Source organism: Excalfactoria chinensis, chromosome 1, assembly GCF_039878825.1.
Source record: "Excalfactoria chinensis isolate bCotChi1 chromosome 1, bCotChi1.hap2, whole genome shotgun sequence".
Classification (NCBI taxonomy): domain Eukaryota; kingdom Metazoa; phylum Chordata; class Aves; order Galliformes; family Phasianidae; genus Excalfactoria; species Excalfactoria chinensis.
In genome coordinates, this window is record NC_092825.1 from 173460379 (window position 1) to 173483316 (window position 22938).

A 22938-nucleotide genomic window follows, 5' to 3' on the forward strand; every position below is an offset into this window, starting at 1 on the left:
GCGGCGAGTTTTGAAGGCCGGTTTGGCGCGAGGCGGTGATTGGCTGCCGCGGGAGCCCTGAGCCCGGGGTGGAGGGAAGGGCGGGGGGCGCGGGGTGACGCCGACACCGACACAAGGGGGGGAGGCGGCGCGGCGGCGGCGGCGGCGCGCGGGGCCTGGGGCGGCGCGGGGAGGCGGGGGCGACCTCGAGCGCGGAGGCGGGAGGGGGAAGGGGGGGCGCGGGCGGCTCCTCGGCTCGGGCCTCGCCCCGCACCTCCCTCATCCCCTCCCTCGGGCCCGCCCGCCACCGCCCCGCCGGCAGCGGCGCGGATGGCGGCGGCGGCAGCCCCGGCTCTGTACGCCTGCACCAAGTGCAACCAGCGGTACCCGTTCGAGGAGCTCTCGCAGGGACAGCAGCTGTGCAAGGTGCCGGGGGGGGGGGGGGGGGGGGGAGCGGGCCGGGGGGGCGGGCGGCGCGGAGTGAGGGGCGCTGAGGGGAGCCGCGGTGCGGGACGTGACCGCTGTTCTCCCCCAGGAGTGCCGCATCGCCCACCCCATCGTCAAGTGCACCTACTGCCGCTCCGAGTTCCAGCAGGAGAGGTAGGGCAGCGCCTGGGCCCTCTGTGAGTGGCGGGGAGGCGGGTGGGAGCGGAGTCAAACTCTCTTCACACCCAAACGGGGAGGCGGTATCTCCGTGCTGCTCTGGGTTCCCCTGAGGGTTGGGGGTGGTGCTGGTGCGGAGTCCGGCTGACGTTGGTTTTTGTCTTTAGCAAAACGAACACCATCTGCAAGAAGTGCGCCCAGAACGTGAAGCAGTTTGGAACGGTGAGTGAACTGCACACGGAGGAGGGTTTCGTGGGGTTGGGAAAGTTGTTTCGTGTGTTGTTTCGTTTATTTTAAAGGGAAAGTTTTGGAATGAGATTTGAGGGGGGGGGTAAATGGAATTGCTTTGGGGAGAGGTGAGTTGGGGTGTGGTAAGAAAAGCGTGGCCAGAAAGTCGAGGGAGGTGGTCCTGACCCTCTGCTCTGCCCTGCTGAGGTCACGTCTGGAGTGCTGTGTCCAGTTCTGAGCTCCCCTGCTCAGGAAAGACTGAGAGTCCATTGGAAGGCCATGAAGGTGATGATGGACCTGGAGCGTCTGTACAAAGAAAGGCTGAGAGATCTGGGGCTGTTATGTCTGAAGAAGAGAAGGCTGAGAGGGGATCGCATCACTGTTTATAAGTGTCTGAATCATGGCAGTCAAATGGATGGGGCCAGGTTCTTTTTAGTGGTGTGCAGCAACAGGTCAAGGGGTAGAGGGCACAAACTGGTACGTAGGAAGCTCCATACAAGCATGAGGAACTGCTTCTCTACTGTGAGGGTGGCAACAGGCTGCCCAGAAAGGCTGCAGAGCCTCCTTTCTGGAGATATTGAAAACCCATCCGGATGCTTTTCTGTGCAACCTTCTATAGGGAACCTGCTTTAGCAGGGTTGGGGTGAACTCAATGATCTCTGGAGATCCCTTCCAACCTCTATGATTCTATGATTTGAAGGAGAGAAAAGTTATTGACAGATTTCCTTCCTGGCTTCCAGTTTGTTTTGTTCGCTTTTAAGTCGCTTGTGGTTAAATGCAGTTTTAATGATTATTCTTAACTGTGGTATAGTTAGAATAAACAATGCTAATTCACCTCATGCATGTGAAGAAAGTCTTTGCCTATTCTCACGAGCACACATTGACAGCAGAAGGACCATTAGCTGCCTGTGTTATGAGTGGTTAACGTGGAAATAGAGTCACACTGTATTGTGTAAGTCTGAAAATTGCTGTGCGTTAATCGTATTAAGCTACTAAGCAGGACAGATTTTGAGCGTTAGCTGTATTTGTGTTACTTCGTGTTTCCCTGTTTTGAATTTCAGCTTCAATTCTGTTAGAGAAGTTAAACTTTTTAGTATGTGAATGCACGCACTGCGTCTGTGTGCCCTGCAGATACGAGTTCATGGAAGGTATCAGGGTAATCTCGTTTGTAAGACAAGAGCTCGTAACTTCATCTACTTCAGATGAAATTCAGCTTATTGGAGAAACGTAGCAGCTGTTGGCATGAAGGCAGGCACTTAGTGAATGTAAGCGTAAACCAAACAAAAGGCATTCTTTGAAGAGCTTGAAATGTAGCGTGGTAAAGTACAGTGCAGATCCAGCGTTTATATCTGGGGTTTCATGGCAGTTCTGAAGTGGTTTTTGACCTTTTCATCTTTGTAGAGGAAAAAGTACTGGGCAGAGAGATGGCTGGAAACAAGGTTTAAGATGCATCATATGAAGCCACTGTAGTTTAGAAACGTCCTCATCCTGTGATTTGAATTAATTGTGCTAATACTTCACTGTTTCAATAATGAACTAACCTCCATTCTGTTTGTCTGTTTTTCAGCCCAAGCCTTGTCAGTACTGTAATATTATTGCAGCATTTATTGGCACGAAATGTCAGCGCTGCACCAACTCAGAAAAGAAGTACGGCCCACCTCAAACATGTGAGCAGTGCAAACAGCAGTGTGCTTTTGATCGAAAAGAGGAGGGAAGAAGGAAGGTAAGCTTTGTTCCAGAGCTGGCGTGGCTTAGGTTGACAACAGATGTTCCCATTTCATAGACAACATCTTGATTATGTGCGATGGGTTGAGAGAGGTTACGTGTTGTCTCAGCCGAGAATGATTTGCCCCCTAGAAGATGTATCAACTGCGTTATCCCTTCTGTGATGTAGAGTTTGTCCCATATTTGCTAAGATCTCCTTCTAGCATAATTCCCTATTACAAAAAGAATTAGAATAACATTGACTTTATTGAAGGGTAACATGCATATCTCGTATATACAGTAGTGCTGTTTCATACCGAAGGGATGTTTGGATTTTTCCTAAAGACAACATGAGTTAAAACATTTATTTATTTATTTTGCAAGTATTAAAACATATATTTCTAGTGCAAGTGTAACTAGGAGAAAAAAAACCCTTATGAATTGTTTCCCCAAAGGTCGATGGAAAGTTGCTGTGTTGGCTCTGCACCCTGTCCTACAAGCGAGTGCTACAGAAAACAAAAGAACAGAGGAAGAGTCTTGGATCTTCACATTCAAACTCCTCGTCTTCATCTCTTACTGAGAAAGACAAGCACCATTCAAAACATCACCACCATCACCACCACCACCACCACCGTCACAGCAGTGGGCACCATAAGTAAGCCTTTCAATAGAATGGTTGGAGTTACTTTTTCCAATTGTGTGCTGTTAGGACTGAGGTGAAATGGAAGGAAATAACCCACTCTAACTTACTTAACTGTGCCTTGTTTGTGTGCATATAGTTGTGAAATGGAGAAGCGGAAGGAAAGGTACGAGATCACTGTTAGTCCAGGACCAGTGTGCATCTCTTTGCTAGTGATAATCAAATCCTGCAGGATTTCATTATACAGACATAGGAAAATAGCACTCACTTCACTTTCTGACACAACATCTTATCTAGTTCTGTCCCATCTCCTGTTATGTTTTTGTGCACGCAGTCTCTGGCTGTGGTAGAAGCAGCAGACAACCTTTAATTTAGATACCCAGCTTATCAAATCAGAAATCCCAACGTTGATTTGTTTCTTATGCTGTGGTAATAGTGGCCGTGATTTTTATTTTCATTGATAGGCTTTGGGCACACTTTAGAAGTGCTTGATTTGTTTTTGTGTTGGATGACAGATAGTACGGCTGCGGTGGTGATGACCCCATCACAGGAACACACTTTGATTCTAAGCTTCGCTTTTCCTTTTTGACTGAAACCTGTTTGGCTAAGCATGGCTTAAAGAGAGAAGCAAAGCTGCAGTGATAATCAGACGTATAAATATGCTCAGTTAAAAAGAAAAGTCTAGATTAGGAACTTGAAGGAAATTCTTCTTTTCCTACAGAGAATTACTGTGCTGGTCTCTCTAATCTGTGAAAGTCAAATTGCAGGAAGCTAAACCTAATGTAATGCATGAGGTATAGTAAGATTTATTAGCTCTTTATTATAGTATGGAGCTTCTTATATTCTCAAGAGTTAACAAAATGAGCGTATCTCTATACAGGTCGTAATGTTGCTTGTTTGGCACCTTTTTTCTGTAGGCTGCCCTGGGTCCATTGCTTCTGGTCCAATAAATAAGACTTTTCCTATCCGTTTCAGTTATTGTTGAGGTGAGAGAATAATACAAGGTAGAAATGAAAAATCATTGAACTATTTGATTCAACGTGGTGTTCTCAGTTTTGCTGTTCCTCTGTCAGTGGCATTCAGTGAAGTTACTTTGGAAATGATTGAAGACGTACGTTTAGACTTGAAGGAGATATTTTCAGGGCTCTAAAACTTGTAAAGCTGCTCACATGCTGTCACATAAGCACCATTTTAGGCAATGTTCATTTTAGAGTATGGGAACTCTGAGATCGCTGTTTTAGACCAGCTTGCTGAGCACAAGAGCTGTAGGATGTACCCAAAAATTGGGAAATACAAGAAAAAAAGGTTTAAGCATCACTCATGAAATCTTGCATGCTTCAGTAATGTAAATGTTTATACAAAAGAATTTATAGCTTCTTGATGTTATAAAGAGGGGCTGTGAATGGGACAGGTAATGCTGTCCAGCTGAGTATTCAAAATAGGTAATTTGTAATGAAAAAAGAAAAAGAGGGGGGTGATTTGTATGCAGTACAGATATGATCCCTATCAACTTAGGAATAATGGTACTTCTGGTCAGTTACCAAGTATGTTTTGTTTATTTCAGAATCAGCAGTCTGAGTCCAGAACAAGATCAGGGACTATGGAAACAGAGGTAAATAGGATATTATTTGTTAATTTCTTTTTAATTTCTTTTGGCATTTTTATTTAAAGGACATTTTTTTCTTGCTTTTCTGGCTAATCTCTAGCATTACAGCAAGGAGCATGAGTTAGTGATAATACATGTACCAAATGGTGAATTAGAGGGTTATGTAGCACGAGGCTTTAGGTTTACATTTTGTTTGATTTCAGCCATAAATCCTCTGCAGCTATTCAGAATGAAACTCCAAAGAAAAAACCCAAACTGGAATCCAAGCCATCAAATGGAGATAGGTAAAGTTACATCTTTGTAAAGCTGAGGCGTTTCGACCAAATAGAACACTGATTTGTTCCCAGCTGCTTCCTTCTATTTTTCTCTATCTGAAGAGTGAGGGAGGTGTGACTTGTCCAGCCACACAGCTTACTGGGTGGCATCTGAGTGCTGTCTGTCAACTACATTACTCTGTGAGAAAACTGGCACTGCCTTCCTACTTTTAAGCTGCTTGGGACAACCTTAAATAAAGGTTAAATAATGAAGCATTGGTTACCAATGAAACGGTATTCCCTGGCCTTTCTTGGATTTAGACGCAGGGTTAAACCTGTTGCTTAATGTTGGGCCAGTATCCAGAGAAGCTTTTTGGGCCTTAAGGTGTAAGACCGAATCTTTATTCTGCTTCTGACTAAACAATTGGGATAAATGGGGCTGCTTCATTCTGAAGATATTTCTTGCCCTTGGAGCTAATACTGAACTATATTTCTGCAGGTGTATGTAATGTGTGCCATTAGTAAGGTAATTTGCCTTCTGTCAGGTACATACTTTTGTTGCATCAGTTCTTAAGGGTGTTTGTAGAATTATTAATTGTCCATTTTGAACTTTGATAAAATGTACCATTTCTTTTTCCTTTTAATATCACAATTAACTTCTTTCTGTTTTTAGTAGCTCTATAAATCAGTCAGCGGACAGTGGGGGAACTGACAACTTTGTCCTCATAAGCCAGCTGAAAGAAGAAGTAATGTCACTTAAACGCCTTCTACAGCAAAGAGATCAGACCATCCTAGAGAAAGATAAAAAGGTAAAAATGGAGTCTGCTTCATGAGAACTGCTTCGTTCTGTTGGCTGTTTTGTAGACTCCTACAAAAAAACAAAATCAGGTGCAGGCCTTTTATATAGTAGCCAATCGGACCTTACCTTTTCAAGGACAAGCTTGGGACTTCCGTCTTATGAATTCCTCTATGACTTAGAGCCAAATTATATTCATCCTACTTAAGATGCCAGACAGCGGTTTGTGTGTTCTACATGTTTTAAATTGAATCATAGCAGAGTTCCCAAATGATGTGTGTAGGCTGATGGACACATGAGATAAGAGGAAGAATAAGAGTAGTAAGTATTTCAAGTTTAGCATAACTTCAGTCTTAAGTTAAAGCTACTGTGGCCACTATTCATGAGATGGTGTACAAATTTACATGTACAATTTGTGTAAATTAAGTGTTGGGATTTTAAAATATTGGTAGTATGGCTGTTGTGCAGGTTATCAAGTCTTGGTCTGTGGTCGATGACTTGGATAAGCTTGATGATAAGCTTGGAAGGTGCCCGGCAGTCAGGAAAAGTTAAGTGAAATATAGTTAAGCTCAAATGACTGCAGTCAAAACTCAGAAAAGAGATTCAGCTTTCAGAAACAAAAAAATATGTACTGTGATTATTCTTTATTAGAGCTTATTTCTTTGCCATCTGATTAACTGGAATCATAGAATGGCCTGGGTTGAAAAGGACCACAATCATCATCCAGTTCCAACCCCCTGCTGTGTGCAGGGTCGCCAACCCCCAGACCAGGCTGCCCAGAGCCACATCCAGCCTGGCCTTAAATGCCTGCAGGGATGGGGCATCCACAGCCTCCTTGGGCAACCTGTTCCAGTGCGTCACCACCCTCTGTGTGAAAAACTTCCTCCTAATGTCTAACCTAAACGTACCCTGTCTCAGTTTAAGACCATTCCCCCTTGTCCTATCACTATCCACCCTCGTAAACAACCATTCCCCCTCCTGTTTATACACTCCCTTCAAGTACTGGAAGACCACACTGAGGTCTCCCCAGAGCCTTCTCTTTTCCAAGCTAAACCAACCCAGTTCCCCCAACCTTTCTTCATAACTGGATGCTATTAAGACACTAACAGTGGTTTTAGACTATTCAATGTTGGGTAGATTATAGAATTGTATTAAAAATAATCTACATTTGTAATATTTTCAATTAAATGTTGATTATAGGTATGCATGGTGGTTTATCAAAGGTTTAATGATTAAGATCAGCTCAGTGATCCTGGAAGGAAATCATTTCTACTTTTAAACCATCTGCAGTACCTGCATTTCTACAGTTAAATTTCGTGTGTGAGGGATATTGAAACTCTTTGTTTTGTATTGCTTTTATGCCTCCTGTTACCGCTGTTGGAAGCACTTGCAATTTCAAACCTTTAAGTGCTTAATGTGAAAGATCTGGATAGCCCATCGTGGAGGGTATAGGTAGTTTCTTCAGAGGGCAAGCATTAAGCCCTTATCTCTCTGTTACAAAACCTTTAGAAGGAGATGAGTCAGGAGGAAATACATTACCTGTTTTTAACTTTCATCTACTGGGTAAAGCTATTTAGGAAAGTAAATGTCATTGCACTCCTCTGTAGTGACTTGTTTTATGCTGTTTCCATAGGGAGAACATCTAATAATGTTAATTATCCCCATACCTAGAACTGACAGAATTGTGAGACATACCTGGAGATTACAGCAGTAAATTAATACTGTAGTTCCTGAGATGCTGAAGGCTTCCATAAGATTTCATGGGCTGGTTAGAAGACATACTGCAGCAGGCCAGGGAATCTTCATGGAATTTATATTTTCAGTTGACAGAACTGAAAGCAGACTTCCAATATCAGGAGTCGAACTTGAGGACGAAGATGAACAGCATGGAGAAGGCTCACAAGGAAACTGTGGAACAGTTGCAGGTAAGTGGCTGCTTATTGGTGCTGGAGAAGGGCTCGAAAAGGAATGTTTTTCTGTTCTCTGGTGTTTCATCAGTTGTGAGTGTGCTGTCGGTCTGATTGAGTGTTGAGTGTAACGCAATCAACTGTGAAGTATATGGGGTTAAACTACATGCCTGCTTTTAAAGAGGGAGAAATCCTCAGGGAGTTGTCTTATTAATCACAGAATGAGCCTCAGATCCTGACTTCTGTTGAAGAAATGTGGTTGCCTTTCCTTGGCAGGTGGAATATTCACATTGAGGCTCTGAAAGCAATCATTTGAGTTTTCTCAATATACCTGTTTCCAAAATGCAATGAGGAGGATGTAGCGTGTCACCGTGCGACCTGAAACTCCCCGCTAATCGATAACACCTTTCTGTCTGTATTGCAGGCCAAAAACAGAGAGCTGCTCAAGCAGGTGGCAGCGCTGTCAAAGGGCAAAAAATTCGATAAAAGCGGCAGTATTTTAACGTCTCCTTGAGGAGGTGGTGATTCATGGATCTGCTCAATGGAAAGTTGAGTAATTTCTGCGAAGCCCTTAAAATCCTGTGTAGTGGAAGGACTCTTTTTGCACACCGGATGAGTTGGCATGTTTCCTCCACGTTTTTATAATGAACGTGCGGCTTTTTTTAGTTACCGTTCAGATAAAAAACACTTCAACTGGCTTGAAGAATGTTGGTTTTTTAATTTGTTTTTATATTGGAAACTTTTTGCCAGCAATAGTATTAAGCAAATTGTGTAGAGAACGTAGCAGTGTTCTCTCTAAAAGGACAACATGCAATAACAAACTAGGTGTACTTTTTTGCGAAGCAGCAAGGGATGTTTTTAAGCGATCTTGATGTCAGCCAAATGTTTATGAGTCTCCGGTTACATTGAATGCTGGTTTCTGGCAACAGTTCTTTTACTTTGTATCAGAATATAAACTTAGGGCGGAAATCATGGTGCTCAAGTGAAACTAAAACAAAAGGCTTATATGTATTTGTAAATACAACTGTAACGGTTATATTCTTAGTTATAACAGTTAATTAGTGTTTTACATTCTTGTGATAGGGGTTTACAGAAAGATTATCTATTGTACAGTAACAGAGGCAGTGTGGTTTTTTGTAAGATTTACTGTAGATTTTTCTTGCAAGTGCCTTTCTCCAACTGTTTATTTATAGGAATGTTGGTATTTTGTACATAAGGTTTTTATGTTTTAAAATCATGTTTAATAAATGTTTTATGTAAATATAAATGTGTGTACAGAGGAATCGGAATCAAGGATCAAAGTGCAGTGCTTGGAGCAGCAGTAAAACTAGCTCATAGACTCATAGACAGGCAGTGAGTTTTGGCTTTAGATAACCTTTGTAGCTTGTCTGTGAGGTGTAGAGTTCCGGTAGTGCTGCTCACGCCAAACACTTCCCAAACAAAACAAGAAATGCTTTTTTGCCACACTGAAGTTTAGTGGTTTGTTTATACACTTTTCCATTTGATACAGTGCTAACTTGAAGTCCGTAGCAGACTTTGTACCCCCTATGTTGCAACCTTAATTAGTGACACACACTCAAATTTAAAATAAATATATGTATGTGCATTCACCATTGTCTGATTTAATTAGTTACTTAGTTGTCACTTTTGATTACTCTTAATGAATCGCAAGGTTCTCATCCCCTGCTAAAGATACGCGGTGTGAAAAGAGTAGCCAGAACAAATGGTCCTGAAGTTAAGGGAGTGGATATGTTGTCAGAAGGAGGGTTTGGGGTAGATTTTGATTCTAAATGGTATCAGTTTATGTTTAGCTTTGCTCCTAATGGACAGCAGTCATATTCAGGAATTTCTATTCAGCATAGCCTAGTATACCCCACTGGCTCTGGTCAGGAAAGTGAGCTACAGCTCAGCATAAAGTGCAGTGGGCTTAGGTGAGTGAAGGTTTAGTTCAGCTCTGGGTACTGATTGGTAACAGGGTAACTGCTTGTATTCCAGTAAGCTTCATTGTGTATAATAAGCTCTGCACCTCCAAATAAATGAACCAAAATGGAACGTCACTTGGCTGTCCACCCCTATGCCAAGCTGTGAATACCTCGCAGTCATTCAAACAAGTTCCAGCAGTGACAGACTACTGAATCACGTGAAAAATTGTGTTAGCTTGTTTCATATGGTATGTGTGTTTTTATACGTTTATACATTGAAATCAACTTTGTATGTTTAGAAATACTCCTTCATTAAAATTGATAAACTAGGGTGGAGAATTCTGCTGTCCTTTTGGGATACTTGTCTTTTTTCCTTTGTAAGATACGAATTTATGGCTTTCACTAATTCAGAGTAATATTTTGATACTGCTTTTTTTTTCCCCACTTGAATGGTGACCCATATTTGGTGAAATTGGTTTTAAAACGCGACCACGTAGCAGCTCTAAAAAGGCTCCAAACTGCGCATTGAATACCAGTCCTGAACATCCTGTCCTGGAGCTGTAGATTATTGACAGAATAAACTGATGTTGTTTAAGCGTGGAACTGCAAGGAGACTGTTGTAACATATTGTGGTTTTTAGCCTGTTCCCAGATGTTGATTAGCACTGACCATTGATGGTTGTTTTGGCTCAAGCTATTGATGTCTTTCAAGCCTGCGAATATTGCAGCCCCCTTTTAGAGGCTACGTCTGAATACATGTTCTGCAGTGAAGCTGTTCAGCTTCCCACATGTATAGACTATTAAAACACTGTACTGGCACACATCTGACTGCTGACGTTTTGTACCTTTTCTAAACCCAATGTTTCACAATAAAATCTTGTCAAAACACAAATCTGTCCTTTTTAAATTACTCTTAAATCTGTATTTGTCTTGTCTTAAATGCAGTTTAAAGAAAGGATTTAACTGATATCTTGTGGAATTGAGTATTTTTTCAAGTGGGTTTTCTATCTTAAAATGAGGAGGGAAGAGAAGCGCTTGTATTCAGTAGTGCTTGAATTTCTGACTTTGTTAACTATAACATTGTTCTTTGTCTACATGCATTGTGTACAAGTTAGGTGATTCTGAGACTGGAGGTGAAGCTGGGAGTTTCTGCATCCATTTCAAGGAGTGAGGTGCCCATAATAACATGCTGCACTCTGCATTGGTAAGTCCTGGTCTTTTGATCTTGTGTGCTGCAATTCTCGGAGCTTGTTTTTGTTTTTCTCTCATGTACAGAATCACAGAATCCTTCAAGTTGGAAGGGACCTCTGAAGGCCATCCAGTCCAACTGCCCTGCAATGTGCAGGGACACCACAGCTACATCAGTTGCCCAGGGCCTGATGATCCAGCCTCACCTTGAAAGTCTCCAGGGATGAGGCATCAACCACATCACGGGGCAGCCTGTTCCAGTGCTTCACCACGCTCTCTGTAAATACTTTGTCCTTCTATCTAACCTAAATCTATCCTCCATGAGCTTGAAGCCATTGCCCTTTGTTCTGTCACCACAGACCCTGCTAATGGGTCTGTCCCCTTCTTTCCTGTAGCTCCCCTTTAGATACTGAAAGGAAACTTCTTTTCCTCCTTCCGCAATCTAGTAGAATACTTCTCATTTAAGAATGACTGTTCAGAATGTAAAAGAAAGAATGAGTCAGATGAACAAGAAAGTGAGTCTCAGCAGCTATTGATCGAGACAGTTATCTAGAAAAGGAGTTTCTTGGGGTTCCACAGCCTTACTCTTAAAACAGTGTATTTTAAATTACATGTCGTTATGTATAATATATTAATATTAATATTGATATATTAATATTAATATTGATTAATATTAATATATTAATATTAATATTGAGTTGTTCTTCCTCTCATTTTAATGCAATTTTGCAGTGGCTTTAATGAAGCTGTTTGTTTTTAAAGCTGAGAGGAGGGGAAAACTCTGTATGATACCTGGTTTAGATACAGTTTCTGTGTAATCCGTGGTAATCTTGTGCAACTGGCTATGCAGGAGATTGACTCCCTAAAAGGGATTTGCATCATTTCATGGAATAAGTTTAAAAGAAATAAACTTATAACTTAAGTATAAGCACTTGAAGGTTCTTCGTGGTCATCAGTACCTTCAAACCAACCCCAGGCAACCCTACAGGCTTGGGGAGGTGTGGCTGCAAAGCTCCCAGACGGAAAGGGACCTTGGTGTGCTGATGGACAGTCGGCTGAATATGAGCCAGCAGTGTGCCCAGGTGGCCAAGAGGGCCAATGGCATCCTGGCTTGTATTAAGAATGGTGTGGTGAGCAGGACTAAGGAAGTCATCCTGCCCCTGTACTCAGCATTGGTGAGGCCTCACCTCGAGTACTGTGTTCAGTTTTGGGCACCTCAGCACAAGGACATGGAGGTACTGGAGCAGGTCCAGAGAAGGGCAACGAGGCTCGTTAAGGGCTTGGAGAATCAGCCCTACGAGGAGAGGCTAAGGAAGCTGGGGCTGTTTAGTCTGAGGAAGAGGAGGCTGAGGGGAGACCTTATCGCTGTCTTCCAGTACCTGAAAGGTTCTTACAATGAGAGCGGGGCAAGTCTCTTCTCACTAGTGACATGTGACAGGACGAGGGGAAATGGCCTCAAGTTGCGCCAGGGCAAGTTTAGGTTGGATATTAGGAAGAACTTCTTTACAGAAAGGGTGGTTAGGTACTGGAATGGGCTCCCCAGGGAGGTGGTTGAATCGCCATCCCTGGATGTGATTAAGAGCCGTTTGGATGTGGTGCTCAGGGATATGATTTAGCAGAGGTTTGTTGTTGTGGTGTTGTTTCGTGGTTTTTAAGAGATAGGCTACTGGTTAGGCTACGGTTGGATTTGATCTTCAAGGTCTTTTCCAACCTGAGTAATTCTATGATTCTATGATTCTATACCAATTCCATGCTGATCTTTTTGGAAACACCGAAGTTTATGGTTGTAAACTGTAATCTTAGCATCTTAGCTTTTAAAAATGAAAACTGTTCGTATAAAGTTGTTCTTTAAACGAGGTCCTGAGATATTGGTTCAGTTGAAAATACTGCACTGAAAGAGACATATTTTTTGGTATGTTATGTGCAGTCCTGTTGCTTTCATCACGGAAGAGGTAAAATGACTTCGGTACACACACAGAAGAAGTAGGAGGAACCAGACAAGGGGCTTGTTGGGGTAGAAGGCAGAGAGGTTTGATGTGTTCCTGCAGAAGTAGAGAGCAATGAGGGCAAATGGTAAGAGACATCTCTGAGGCGTTACCCAATTAAGTGCTGTGCTGAATGAGATGTAGTTTTCTTTAAGCCACGTGTTATCTATACATGCTGAAAAGGCAGTTCCTTAAGGTAAAATGTGGTACTGCTTATGGCGTGGTTTGGTTTTGTTTTTAATTTTCACCATAGGAGAATAAAGTTGGAGAACTAAGCAGAAGAAATGAGTTTGAAATAGAAAGGTGTACGATGTAGAACATATAAGAAGTTAAATGTTACTGTTCAGGCCTAGGAAAAATAGTAAGAGTACTGCCAGAAAGATGGAGATGTGGCACTGAGGGATGTGGCTCAATGGGCACTGTGGGACTAGAAGACCTGAGAGGTCTTTTCCAACCATAATGATTCTGTGGTTGCTACAGCTGTTGTGGTAGAAGATTCGAAGTGTAGCTTGAACTCCTTTTGTGTGATCTTACACATTAGACAGAAACAGTCCTCAAACACAATGAGCAAATGAATCAGTGATGTTTGTCCTCGCTTTAACCCAAACAGAAATCAAGCATGGATTTGCAGCTTTTCCTGATTAAAAGAATTCATTATAGTATGCTGGCAGTGTTCTAACCGACCTGCTTCCTCCGGGGAATTTCTCTTTGCTGTCTCTTCTTTTGGTGAGTAAAAGCAGTTTTGCAGTGTGACGGAATAGATGCTGATGTACTAAACAAGCCAAGTGGAAGCGGGCTTTTGTTTTTAAGTGTAGATTTTGCTATTTCTAAGGCTTTCTGGCTTTAGGAGTGCTAAGATAAGTTCCTTTAATATTAATTTGCAGTTAGGAAAAAAGCCTTCTGAATTCGTGAAGATACTAATGGCTGAAGATAAACCTGCATCATCATAAACCTGCCTGTTTCAAGGTCAGTAGTAGAGGTGTAAGCAGAAGATGGCTTTTATGGTGATGGGTTTTGATTGCAGAATGTTTGTGGACAAAAAAAAATGTAGATGGGCCAAACAGGTCAGAATAGCTTTGGGTTTTGGTGATCTTATTGTGGGTTGGTTCACAGAACTTTGGTGCATTCCTACTGCGGCTTTTACAGGTATTAGGATTTGCAGCCTAAGCTGATCATAGGATCATGGAATCACCCAGGCTGGAAAAGACCTCACAGATCATCAAGTCCAGCCTCAGCCTAACCATAGTACCCTAACTCTAACAACCCTCTGCTAAATCATATCCCTGAGCACCACGTCCAAACGGTTCTTAAACACATCCAGGGATGGCAATTCAATCACCTCCCTGGGGAGCCTATTCCAGTACTTAACTACCCTTTCTGTAAAGAAGTGTTTCCTAATGTCCAACCTAAACTTACCTTGGCGCAACTTGAGGCCATTTCCCCTCGTCCTGTCACTTGTCACCAGTGAGAAGAGACCTGCCCCGCTCTCACTGTAAGCACCCTCGATGCTTAGCTTAAGATGTAACTTCTTTTTCAGTAGCTTCAATAGCAATTTATTATGAATTGAATGCCGATAAGCCTGGAGACGCTTTCCTTTGCTTGAATTAACAAATAAATATTTTACTTTATTTCAACGAAAGAAAAACAGAACAATCACAATTTGTCCTTCATCATTTACATCAATTAATGTCTTTTTCCCTTTATCTTATGGAAATTTGGGGGTGAGTTGTATTTATAAATTGAGAAGCTTTTAAAGCTTTTTTTGAGTCAGCTCCTTATTGCTGCACACTTGCAGAGCTGTGTGCTAATTTCCCTCTGTGTTTTTATGGTCACAATTTTGTTGCAACGTAACTGAGAAAATGATTTCCTGGGATGTTTTTGTCCAGCCATGGTCTGCTTTATATGCCTATATTGAATGGAGCTTAAAATGATTCCTCAGTATATCATAGAATATCATAGAATCAAAGTTTGGGTTGGAAGAGACCTTCCAGATTGTGTAGTTCCAACCCTCTGCTATAGGCAGGGATGCCTCCATCTAGACCAGGTTGCTCACAGCCCCATCCAGCCTGGCCTTGAATGCTTCCATGTATGTTGTATTATAACAAACAAGCAAAACCTTCCAAAAGAGGAATAGTTATAAGGCTGTATTTGCTAGAATAACATAAACCGTTGTAGAATGGCTAGTCTGTCAATCTAGCTGACATTTCACTGAAGCAATATAGGAACTCTCATGCAGCATACAGTGCTGTACTTGCATAACGTCTTCCGGAATGCAGCTGGTTAACGCTGATTTCATCCATTCCTTCAGGATCTGCAAGAAGTTACTTGCTAGTGACTTGCCTGACTCAGGGTGTATCATTCATTGAAGTTACCTTGGTGCAAGTTATCTTTGTATCTTACAACAATACCATCCACAAAGGGTTGTGAGTGAGTACTGGACTCTTACTCTTCCTGGAAAAGCATGAGGTTGTTCTGGTTTAAAAAGAAAAAAAAGAAGTTGCCTTGGAAGATACAATTGAAACTTATTTCTCATATTCCTCAGTTAAAGATCCTTCAGTCTTTCTTCCTGTAATAACTGTGCCAGTTTCTTAGGGTGTGGCTTAAAGTCCTTTGCCTTTTGTTTTGCTTTAAAAGTAATTATATTTAAGATTTTTGTTTTAATGCAAACACACCTTTGGATCTGGTTCATAAATAGGAATGAACAGCTTTCCTTTCATCCTAAATACTAAATCACTGACCGAAGCTAGAGCTGAATAGACTGCCTACATAAGAGCAACCACTAGATGCTGCTTAAACCACAGTTTCTCAGAAGTATATGGCTGTAAATGCTTTTTGCACGCAATTTGGCACTTAAAATGGATAGCTCTTCCTGTCCAAGTGCAATACTGATGCCATCCAAACTACTGAAGTGGTTGTACTTTGGAATATGCTTTAGAAAGTATGAAGTGTATTTTGGAAAGATAGAGATATTAACAATACTTAATTTCATTAGGTGTGATGGTATACATAGTTGGAACTATGTAGTGATTTTTCTGATTGATTTACCTTAAGAAAAAAAGCATCCCCATTTTATAGGCGAGGAGGCTGTTCCATGGACTGATGTCACTTGACTGCTGTCCCAGTATTAGAGTATTCTGGGACATCCAGATACTGTGGAGACTGTGTATCCTTTCCCTTTGAGAAAAGAACTGCTCTGGATATATAATATCAGGCCACATAAGAAGGAAGATCCAAGGCTGGCAGTCAGCCTCACCTTGATATCCGAGGAGGTGATGGAGCAGTTAATTCTGGAAAGCATTTCCAAGTATATGAAGGACAAGAAAATCACCAGTAGTCATCAGCCAGAATTCAAAACAGGGAGGCTATGCTTGTCCCACCTTCTCAACCCAAGCTTCTGCAGTGAGATGAGCAACCTGATGAATGAGGGAGAACAGTGTATGTTTTCATGTTCTCATTTTATATTGTGTTCAGTTTAAGAGAATTATTAAAAAGTTTTACCCATTAAGGAGCGTTGTGTAGGGAAATATTTAATTAAAAGTCAATGATTGTTTTGTAATCACTGATATCGTTTGCTGAGCTTGTAAAATAAATAGTTTTGCATGAAGAAGCATTTCTGTAAGTCATTTTGGGAAAGCAATTTCAAGTAAACAGAGCAGGGAGCTGTAACTTCCCATCTGTTTGTTTCCTGTTAGTCAGTTACCAGCATGATATATTCAATTTAGAGCATGATCATTTTTTTTCTTTAAATCAGGAAAAGTCTGTTTGAAAGTAATGAAGTACCAAAGGAGACTTACCTTGCTGCCCAAAACTTTCCAAGCCCCTTTCCATTAATCCTTACTGTTAATAGCAGCAAAAGCTTGCTATGTAGATTGCATAGCATTACGAAAATGTATCATTGTGTGTGTTTTCCTTCTTTCCTTAGTCGTGGTTCTTATCCTTTATTAAACATGTATGTTTTAATGTAGAGTTGGTTGTGAAATGTTCATATGTGACAGCATATACTTTTTGAACACCGTGGTTTGGGAGCATTTAATGTGTTTTCCCTGCCCTTTTAAATAGTTTTTTTTTCCCGTTTTTTTAAGGACATTTTTTGATCAGGCCTTGTGTATTACTTTAAACATAGCTTGCTTATTCATCAAAACGATGGGTTAAACCATCTGAAATGCAGCATTTTGGAGCTAATGAATTTTATGCCTCTCATTTTATTCTATATGTTTAGCCTATACATTCTATACATAAAAACAAACTCAAAGTAGAGAGCGCTTGCTTGCTTCTTTCTTTGTAGCAGGAGAGTAGAGACCTGAAGTTCAATGGTGAATGTAGTTTTCCCTGCAATTAGTTGCTTTGGTAGGAAAAGATGCATTTTTTTTTTTTTTTTTCCCAAAAAGTGTCTCTGCAACAACATGAAGAACATTATTCCTATATGAAAAAGAACAATATTCCTGGGTGAAAATACAGGGAAATAGAAGCCACAGCAAAACAAAACAACAAAAGAACAGATAAAATCTTAATCCATTTATTATACTGCCTTATTTACCATTAAATTAAATAAACTAAGTGATAGTGGGAAAAATATTAATCCAGATCGTTTTGAAAGCAGTAAATAGAAATTCTGTGGTGATTCAGAGTGTGTTCATAAAGTTGATTCTGCTGTCGTGATTGCGATCAGGCTGATAAGCATCTCATCTCTTAAAAACAAACATTAAAATGACCGTGTTCTACAGGAACTGCAGGACAGCACATCTTCTGTTCTTGGACTATAGTTGGGAACATATATACTGATACATTATTTACTGGATTATCATCAAAGCTTATAAAAGTGGTAATTTGTGTAGTCTAGAAACATCACCGCTATTTCAGTAGAAGGTGAAACATTTTTCTTAATCAATGGGGGATGTCCTTGTCTGTGTCGGGGGCTGGAACTGGATGGTCTTTAAGCTCTCTTCCAACCCAAACCATTCTGTGTTTCTCTGTCTTCAACCTTCTGGAGTCTTCTACTGCTCTAAAAGATGCGTGGTTTTGGGTGCTGGAGCTAATGAAAGAGTTGGTCTGGCTCTCTGTGGAAGTGACTTCTGCTCTCCAGTTCCTCATCTCACCCACTGGGCTGACTAAGGTCTGTGAATCATAGAGCAGTGCAGCCCATGGTAGTTTTCCAAGAGGCTTGCAGATGTACAGATCAAGCAGCCACAGGTTAGTGCATGATTGAGCACAAGCAAAGGAAAGTGGTGAGCGGGGACCCGGCTGTAATGAAGGAGGAACAGAGGCTTTGGTGTTTCTATGTTTATTTAGCGAGGAGAAGATGCTCCACAGCAGTGGTTCCCAATGTAAATTCTGGAGGCTCGTTGGAGGGGAAAGAGGCAACACAGGTGGTAGACCCATGAGGGAAAGAGCAGATAGTTCAAGTTGTGACCTCATTAGCTATCATGACATCAGTGGAGACTTTAATATCCCACTTTTACCTCAGCAGGCTGAACAGTTTTAGCACGTTCTTAAGGCCATTCGTGCTTCCCATATGAGGAAGACAGTCAGTGTAGGTTTCCCATCAAGCTAACTGATATTTCTAGTGAGTAATTTTGGGTTTAAAAATAAAAGTTCTCTGGATGAGCCTATATTGCATTAGCGTTTGTGTCCTTAACGTACAAAGCATTCTTAACGTACAAAGCATTAACTCCCAGAGTAAGTTTTCCAATAGGCCTCAGTTTAACTTACTAAAGTTACTCCAGGTTTAAATTCTGGCCAGAATATGCCAATGTATATAATTCCTATTGTATTCCTGCAGGAAATTCTTCCTTCTTCTCACTTTCCCAGTCTTTCAAGGTGCAATTGCACTCATTGATGCAGTTTCCAGGCTTATAGGCAGAATTCTGTGCTCTGCTGACTCAACATTAAGGCTGTTGAACGGATCTTAGCAGAAAAGGAAAGGAGAAAGGAAAGGAAAAAAAGAAAAGCAATCTGACTTATGAATATACTGAGAATGTCTGGTTGCCTGCTGTCTTTCTCACCCAAAGCAAAGCTGTTGGAATCAGTATCGTGGCTCCTAGTCCGGTATTCTGTTCCTTTTAGGGTTCTTTTCTTTTACAGTTGGGATGATTCTTCCCATTCAGCTCACCTCTGAGCAGTCTGTAGCCATCAGTCAGATCAGCCTTTGCTTTGAAACTTAAATGGGTGGAGTAGGGAGTAGAGAGTAGTTTGGTTTTGAAGTTGTTTTCCTGCAAACATCTCCTTTCCATATATCAACTGGTCATCCGGTGAAAAACCTCCATGTTATTCCACATAGACAGGGAGGGACTAGGACCTGGTTATTACCCCATCATCTCCAACAAGCATCTCACTGATGACAGTTTCAGCACTTCCAAAGCCATCTCTGATAAACCTCCTGCAGGACACCTCCCCCATTAAGATGCAAATGGATGAGTTCTGTATGGGCTGATCTCTCAATGCTCAGAAGATTGCTTAGATAAAAGAGAAAAGTACACGTGTAAAGCCTACCTAAAAACATCAATACACCTCAAATTAATCTTCTACAGTCAGCGGTAATATTTACTAAGCCCAACCCAATTTCAGAGCTGAAGCATAGCAAGAGCATGATAAGGTAACCCCAAATTGAACAAAAAGGACAGGCTAGCCATGCTGGGGAATGTAGTTAAGAGTTCTTGTTTCCCGTGTGTCCCACGCATGCTCACTCATTGTTAACTCATAGAACAGGATCATAGTATTGTTGGAGCTGAAGGGGACACTTAAAGGCCATCCAGTCCAACTCCCCTGCTGCAAACAGGGACACCTACAGCTCCATCGGGTGCTCAGAGTTCCATCCAGCCTGACTTTGAATGTCTCCAGGGATGGGGCATCCCCCACCTCTCTGGACAACCTATGCCAGTGCTTCAGCACCCTTTCTGTAATATCTTCTTCCTAATCTCCAGTCTAAATCTCTCCTCTTTTAGTTTGAAAGCATTTCCCCTTGTCCTCATACTTTTGTTTTCAGCTGAGCTGTTACTAGATATGATTTACTGAACAGTTTTCCTTTGGTGCATTCCTCTTATCTCTGCAAATTCTTCATAATAATATTCTTAACTTCTTTTCAATTGAAAACAAAGAAGTGAGCAACCTTTTGTTGCTGATCTGCAGCTGCTGCGTCTGATGCTGTGGTTCTAAATACCACAAATTCAGCATCACTGTATCAGCTGGTCATGAGCTTGTGTACTTTTAAGCATTTCTGCTTTCTGCTCTGGGATACTAAACATCATATGTGTTTTGCAGTAGTAGCATATTTCCAGCCATCTGTAATTGCCTCCTACTTACATATGCTTAGTCACTGCATACAAACACACACCTTCTGCTGAACTTTATAATTATGCTCCCCTCTAGTAAAGCTCATTATGCTTTTAGCCGTATGGTATTCTACAAAGCCTCTTTTGACAATATTAGAGCCCAGTAATCCAGATTTACCACCAAGGAGGCGAGTGGCGATAATTTAACCAGCGCATTATTTTAAGTACTTATTTTTCTCATGTGATCTGGTGACATTCTGGTAGAAGTTTTGTTGTTGTTGTTAATTTTGCCAATATAATTCAATAATTCTATGATACCCAATATTCGATTATTTAACCAAAGAATAGGTTAACGTACTTTGGGAAGTCTGTCATTAAAGCAGATGGCTTCCTGGGATATGGACCAGCACTCAGAAATGGGCAGTTTCATCCCGAAGCAGGACTAGATCTAACAATAATTAGTTGTATCTGGGAAAAGAGAATATTGTATTTCGAAGTTGACTAATTTCCAACTGAAGATAGCATCCTGAAAGAGGAACCAGGTATTGATAGCAAAGATACTCTATCATCACAGCATTTTGAAGATCCAGGAGTAGGGAGGAATGCCAGACTGCAGGCCATCTAAAGGATTTAAGGATCTTTTCTCCCTCAGAGTTCGATAACATTTAAAAAATAAAAATAAAAAGTAATTTTAAAAAGATTTTTTTAAAAAACCCAACACACAACACACTTCTTCTCCCTAAGCTACTACTTTATCATTTTCATATTTCACTGTGTAGGAAGAACAGGACTAGGCAACATAATAGTGGAGGTCTGCATCTTCATGAGCACTGGTCCTCCTGGGGGACTTCAGCCACCCCAGTATCTGTTGGAGGGACAACACAGCAGGGCAGAAGTAATCCAGGAGGTTCATGGCATGTGTTAATGATCACTTCCTTCTCCAAATAATAGAGGAGACAAGGAGGAGAGGTGCCACACAGCATCTCATTTTCATTAGCAAAGAGGGGCTGGTGAGGAATGTGAAGGTCAAAGGCATCCTTGGCTTGCAGTGCACGTGATGTGGTGGAGTTCAAGATCCTTAGGGCAGCAAGGGGGGTGGATAGTAAGCTTAGAGCCCTGAAATTCAGGAGAGGAAATTTGACCTTTTGAAGGATCTTCTTGGCACAGTCCCATGGGATGAGGTTCCATAGAATCATATAATTACCCAGGTTGGAAAAGACCTTGAAGATCATCAAGTACAACCGCAAAGAAGAAGAGGGGACTCAACAAAGCTGATTAACTTTTAGGGATCACCTCTTCCAAGCTCCATGGCAATGAAGCTCAACAAATAGCAAGTCAAGCAAGAATGACAGGAGGCCTGCATGTATGAACAAGAAAGAAACTATGGACACTCTGCTGGGTTAAACGGGAAGCCTGATTACCCAGGACAGTGAAAAGGCCAAGGTACTGAATGCCTTCTCTGACTTAGTGTTCACCATATGAGTGGCCTTCAGGAATCCCATGGCCCAGAGACTGGCGTGAAAAGCTGGAGAATGGAAGATGTATTCTTGGTGAAAGATGATTCAGTCAGAGAATATCTAAGCAAAGTGGGCATTCACAAGTCCATGGGCCCTGATGGATTTGTCCACATACTGAGGGAGCTGGCACTTGCAGTTGCAAGGCCATTTTCTATGATCTTTGCTCCACTGTGGCAACTGGGAGAAGTGCGTAAGGACCAAAAGAAAGCAAATGTCACTCCTGTCTTCAAAAATGGCAAGGAGGAGAACTGAGGGGACAGCAGGCTGGTCAGCCTCATCTGGATCCCTGGAAAGGTGATATAATAGCTAATTCTGGACATTTTCAGGTGCGTGAAGGACAAGAAAATCTTTAGTAGTAGTCAGAGTAGATTCATCATGAGGAAATCATGCTTGAGCAACCTGATTGGGTTCTATGACTAAACGATCAGTCTGATGGATAAGAAGCAGCAGTGGATATTTCTGGACTTCCCGAACTTCCATAAAGCCTTTAACACTGTCCCTCATAACATCCTTGCAGAGAAACTATTGAAGCATGGTCTGGATGAGCAATGAGGTGGATCAAAAACCGGCAGAACATTTGGATACAGAGGGTAGTGATCTCTGGTGAAAAACCTCATCGGGGGTCAGTAATGAGCATAGTACTTCAGGGATCAATACTGGGTTCAGTCCTGTTTAACATTCTCATTAACAGTCTGGACGATGGTGCAGTGTATACCCTCAGTAAATTCATGGATGACATAAAACTGCAGGGAGTGGCTGACTCACAAGAAGGCCACGATGACATCTAGAGGGTCTTCAACAGGCTGGAGAGGTGGGTTGGCAAGAATCTCATGAAGTTCAACAAGGAATGTGCAGAATCCTGTACTGGAGAGGAATAACCCCAGGCACAAGGACACGTGGAGGTACACAGCTGGAAAGCAGCTCTGTGGAAGAGGACCTGGGGGTCCTGGTGGGCACCAAGTTGAACATTAGCTAGCAACATTTCTTTGCTGATAAAAAGGCTAGTGATGCCCTAGGCTGCCTTATTCAAAGTAGTGCCAGCAGTTTTAGAGATGATCCTTCCACTCTATTCAGCACTAATAAGGCCACACATGGAGTGCTGTATCCAGTCCTGGGCCTCCAGTACAGTAGAGACATGGACATACTGGAAAGAGTCCAACATAGGACAATCAAGGTGATCAAGGGACGAGGGTACCTGTTAGGAGAGTCTGAGAGTTGAGCTTTGAGGAGGCTCAGGCGAGAGAGTGCCTCCATAAGGAGACTTGTGAGAGTGCACAGCTGGGCACGAGGACAAAGTATGCTCAGCCTCTCCATCAGCACTGCTAAAATAGATCTGCTTGTT

The 22938-nt window shown here is 41.9% G+C and overlaps 1 protein-coding gene across 4 annotated transcripts; it reads left to right on the forward strand.

The window, feature by feature from the left end:
• Positions 1 to 177: 177 nt before the first annotated feature.
• On the forward strand, positions 178 to 10527 carry FAM76B (family with sequence similarity 76 member B). 4 transcript variants are annotated; one of them, XM_072338405.1, is made up of 10 exons: positions 178 to 405; positions 515 to 579; positions 750 to 804; positions 2378 to 2533; positions 2970 to 3169; positions 4719 to 4766; positions 4964 to 5044; positions 5688 to 5823; positions 7634 to 7735; positions 8142 to 10520. In XM_072338405.1, the coding sequence occupies exons 1-10, from the start codon at positions 310 to 312 to the stop codon at positions 8229 to 8231; spliced, it is 1029 nt and encodes a 342-aa protein (XP_072194506.1). In that variant the 5' UTR covers positions 178 to 309; the 3' UTR covers positions 8232 to 10520. The 4 variants fall into 4 exon arrangements, with proteins under 4 accessions (XP_072194506.1, XP_072194515.1, XP_072194524.1 ...); XM_072338414.1 differs by having other exon boundaries at positions 5691 to 5823; XM_072338423.1 differs by lacking the exon at positions 4964 to 5044 and having other exon boundaries at positions 8142 to 10527.
• Positions 10528 to 22938: the final 12411 nt, after the last annotated feature.

Bases quoted from the DNA above. Each gene is read 5' to 3' on its own strand.
- FAM76B (XM_072338405.1), top strand. From the start codon at position 310: ATGGCGGCGGCGGCAGCCCCGGCTCTGTACGCCTGCACCAAGTGCAAC. The intron at 3,170-4,718 runs GTAAGCCTTTCA...TGTTTATTTCAG, and splicing joins CACAGCAGTGGGCACCATAA to AATCAGCAGTCTGAGTCCAG. The intron at 5,045-5,687 runs GTAAAGTTACAT...TTCTGTTTTTAG, and splicing joins AAGCCATCAAATGGAGATAG to TAGCTCTATAAATCAGTCAG.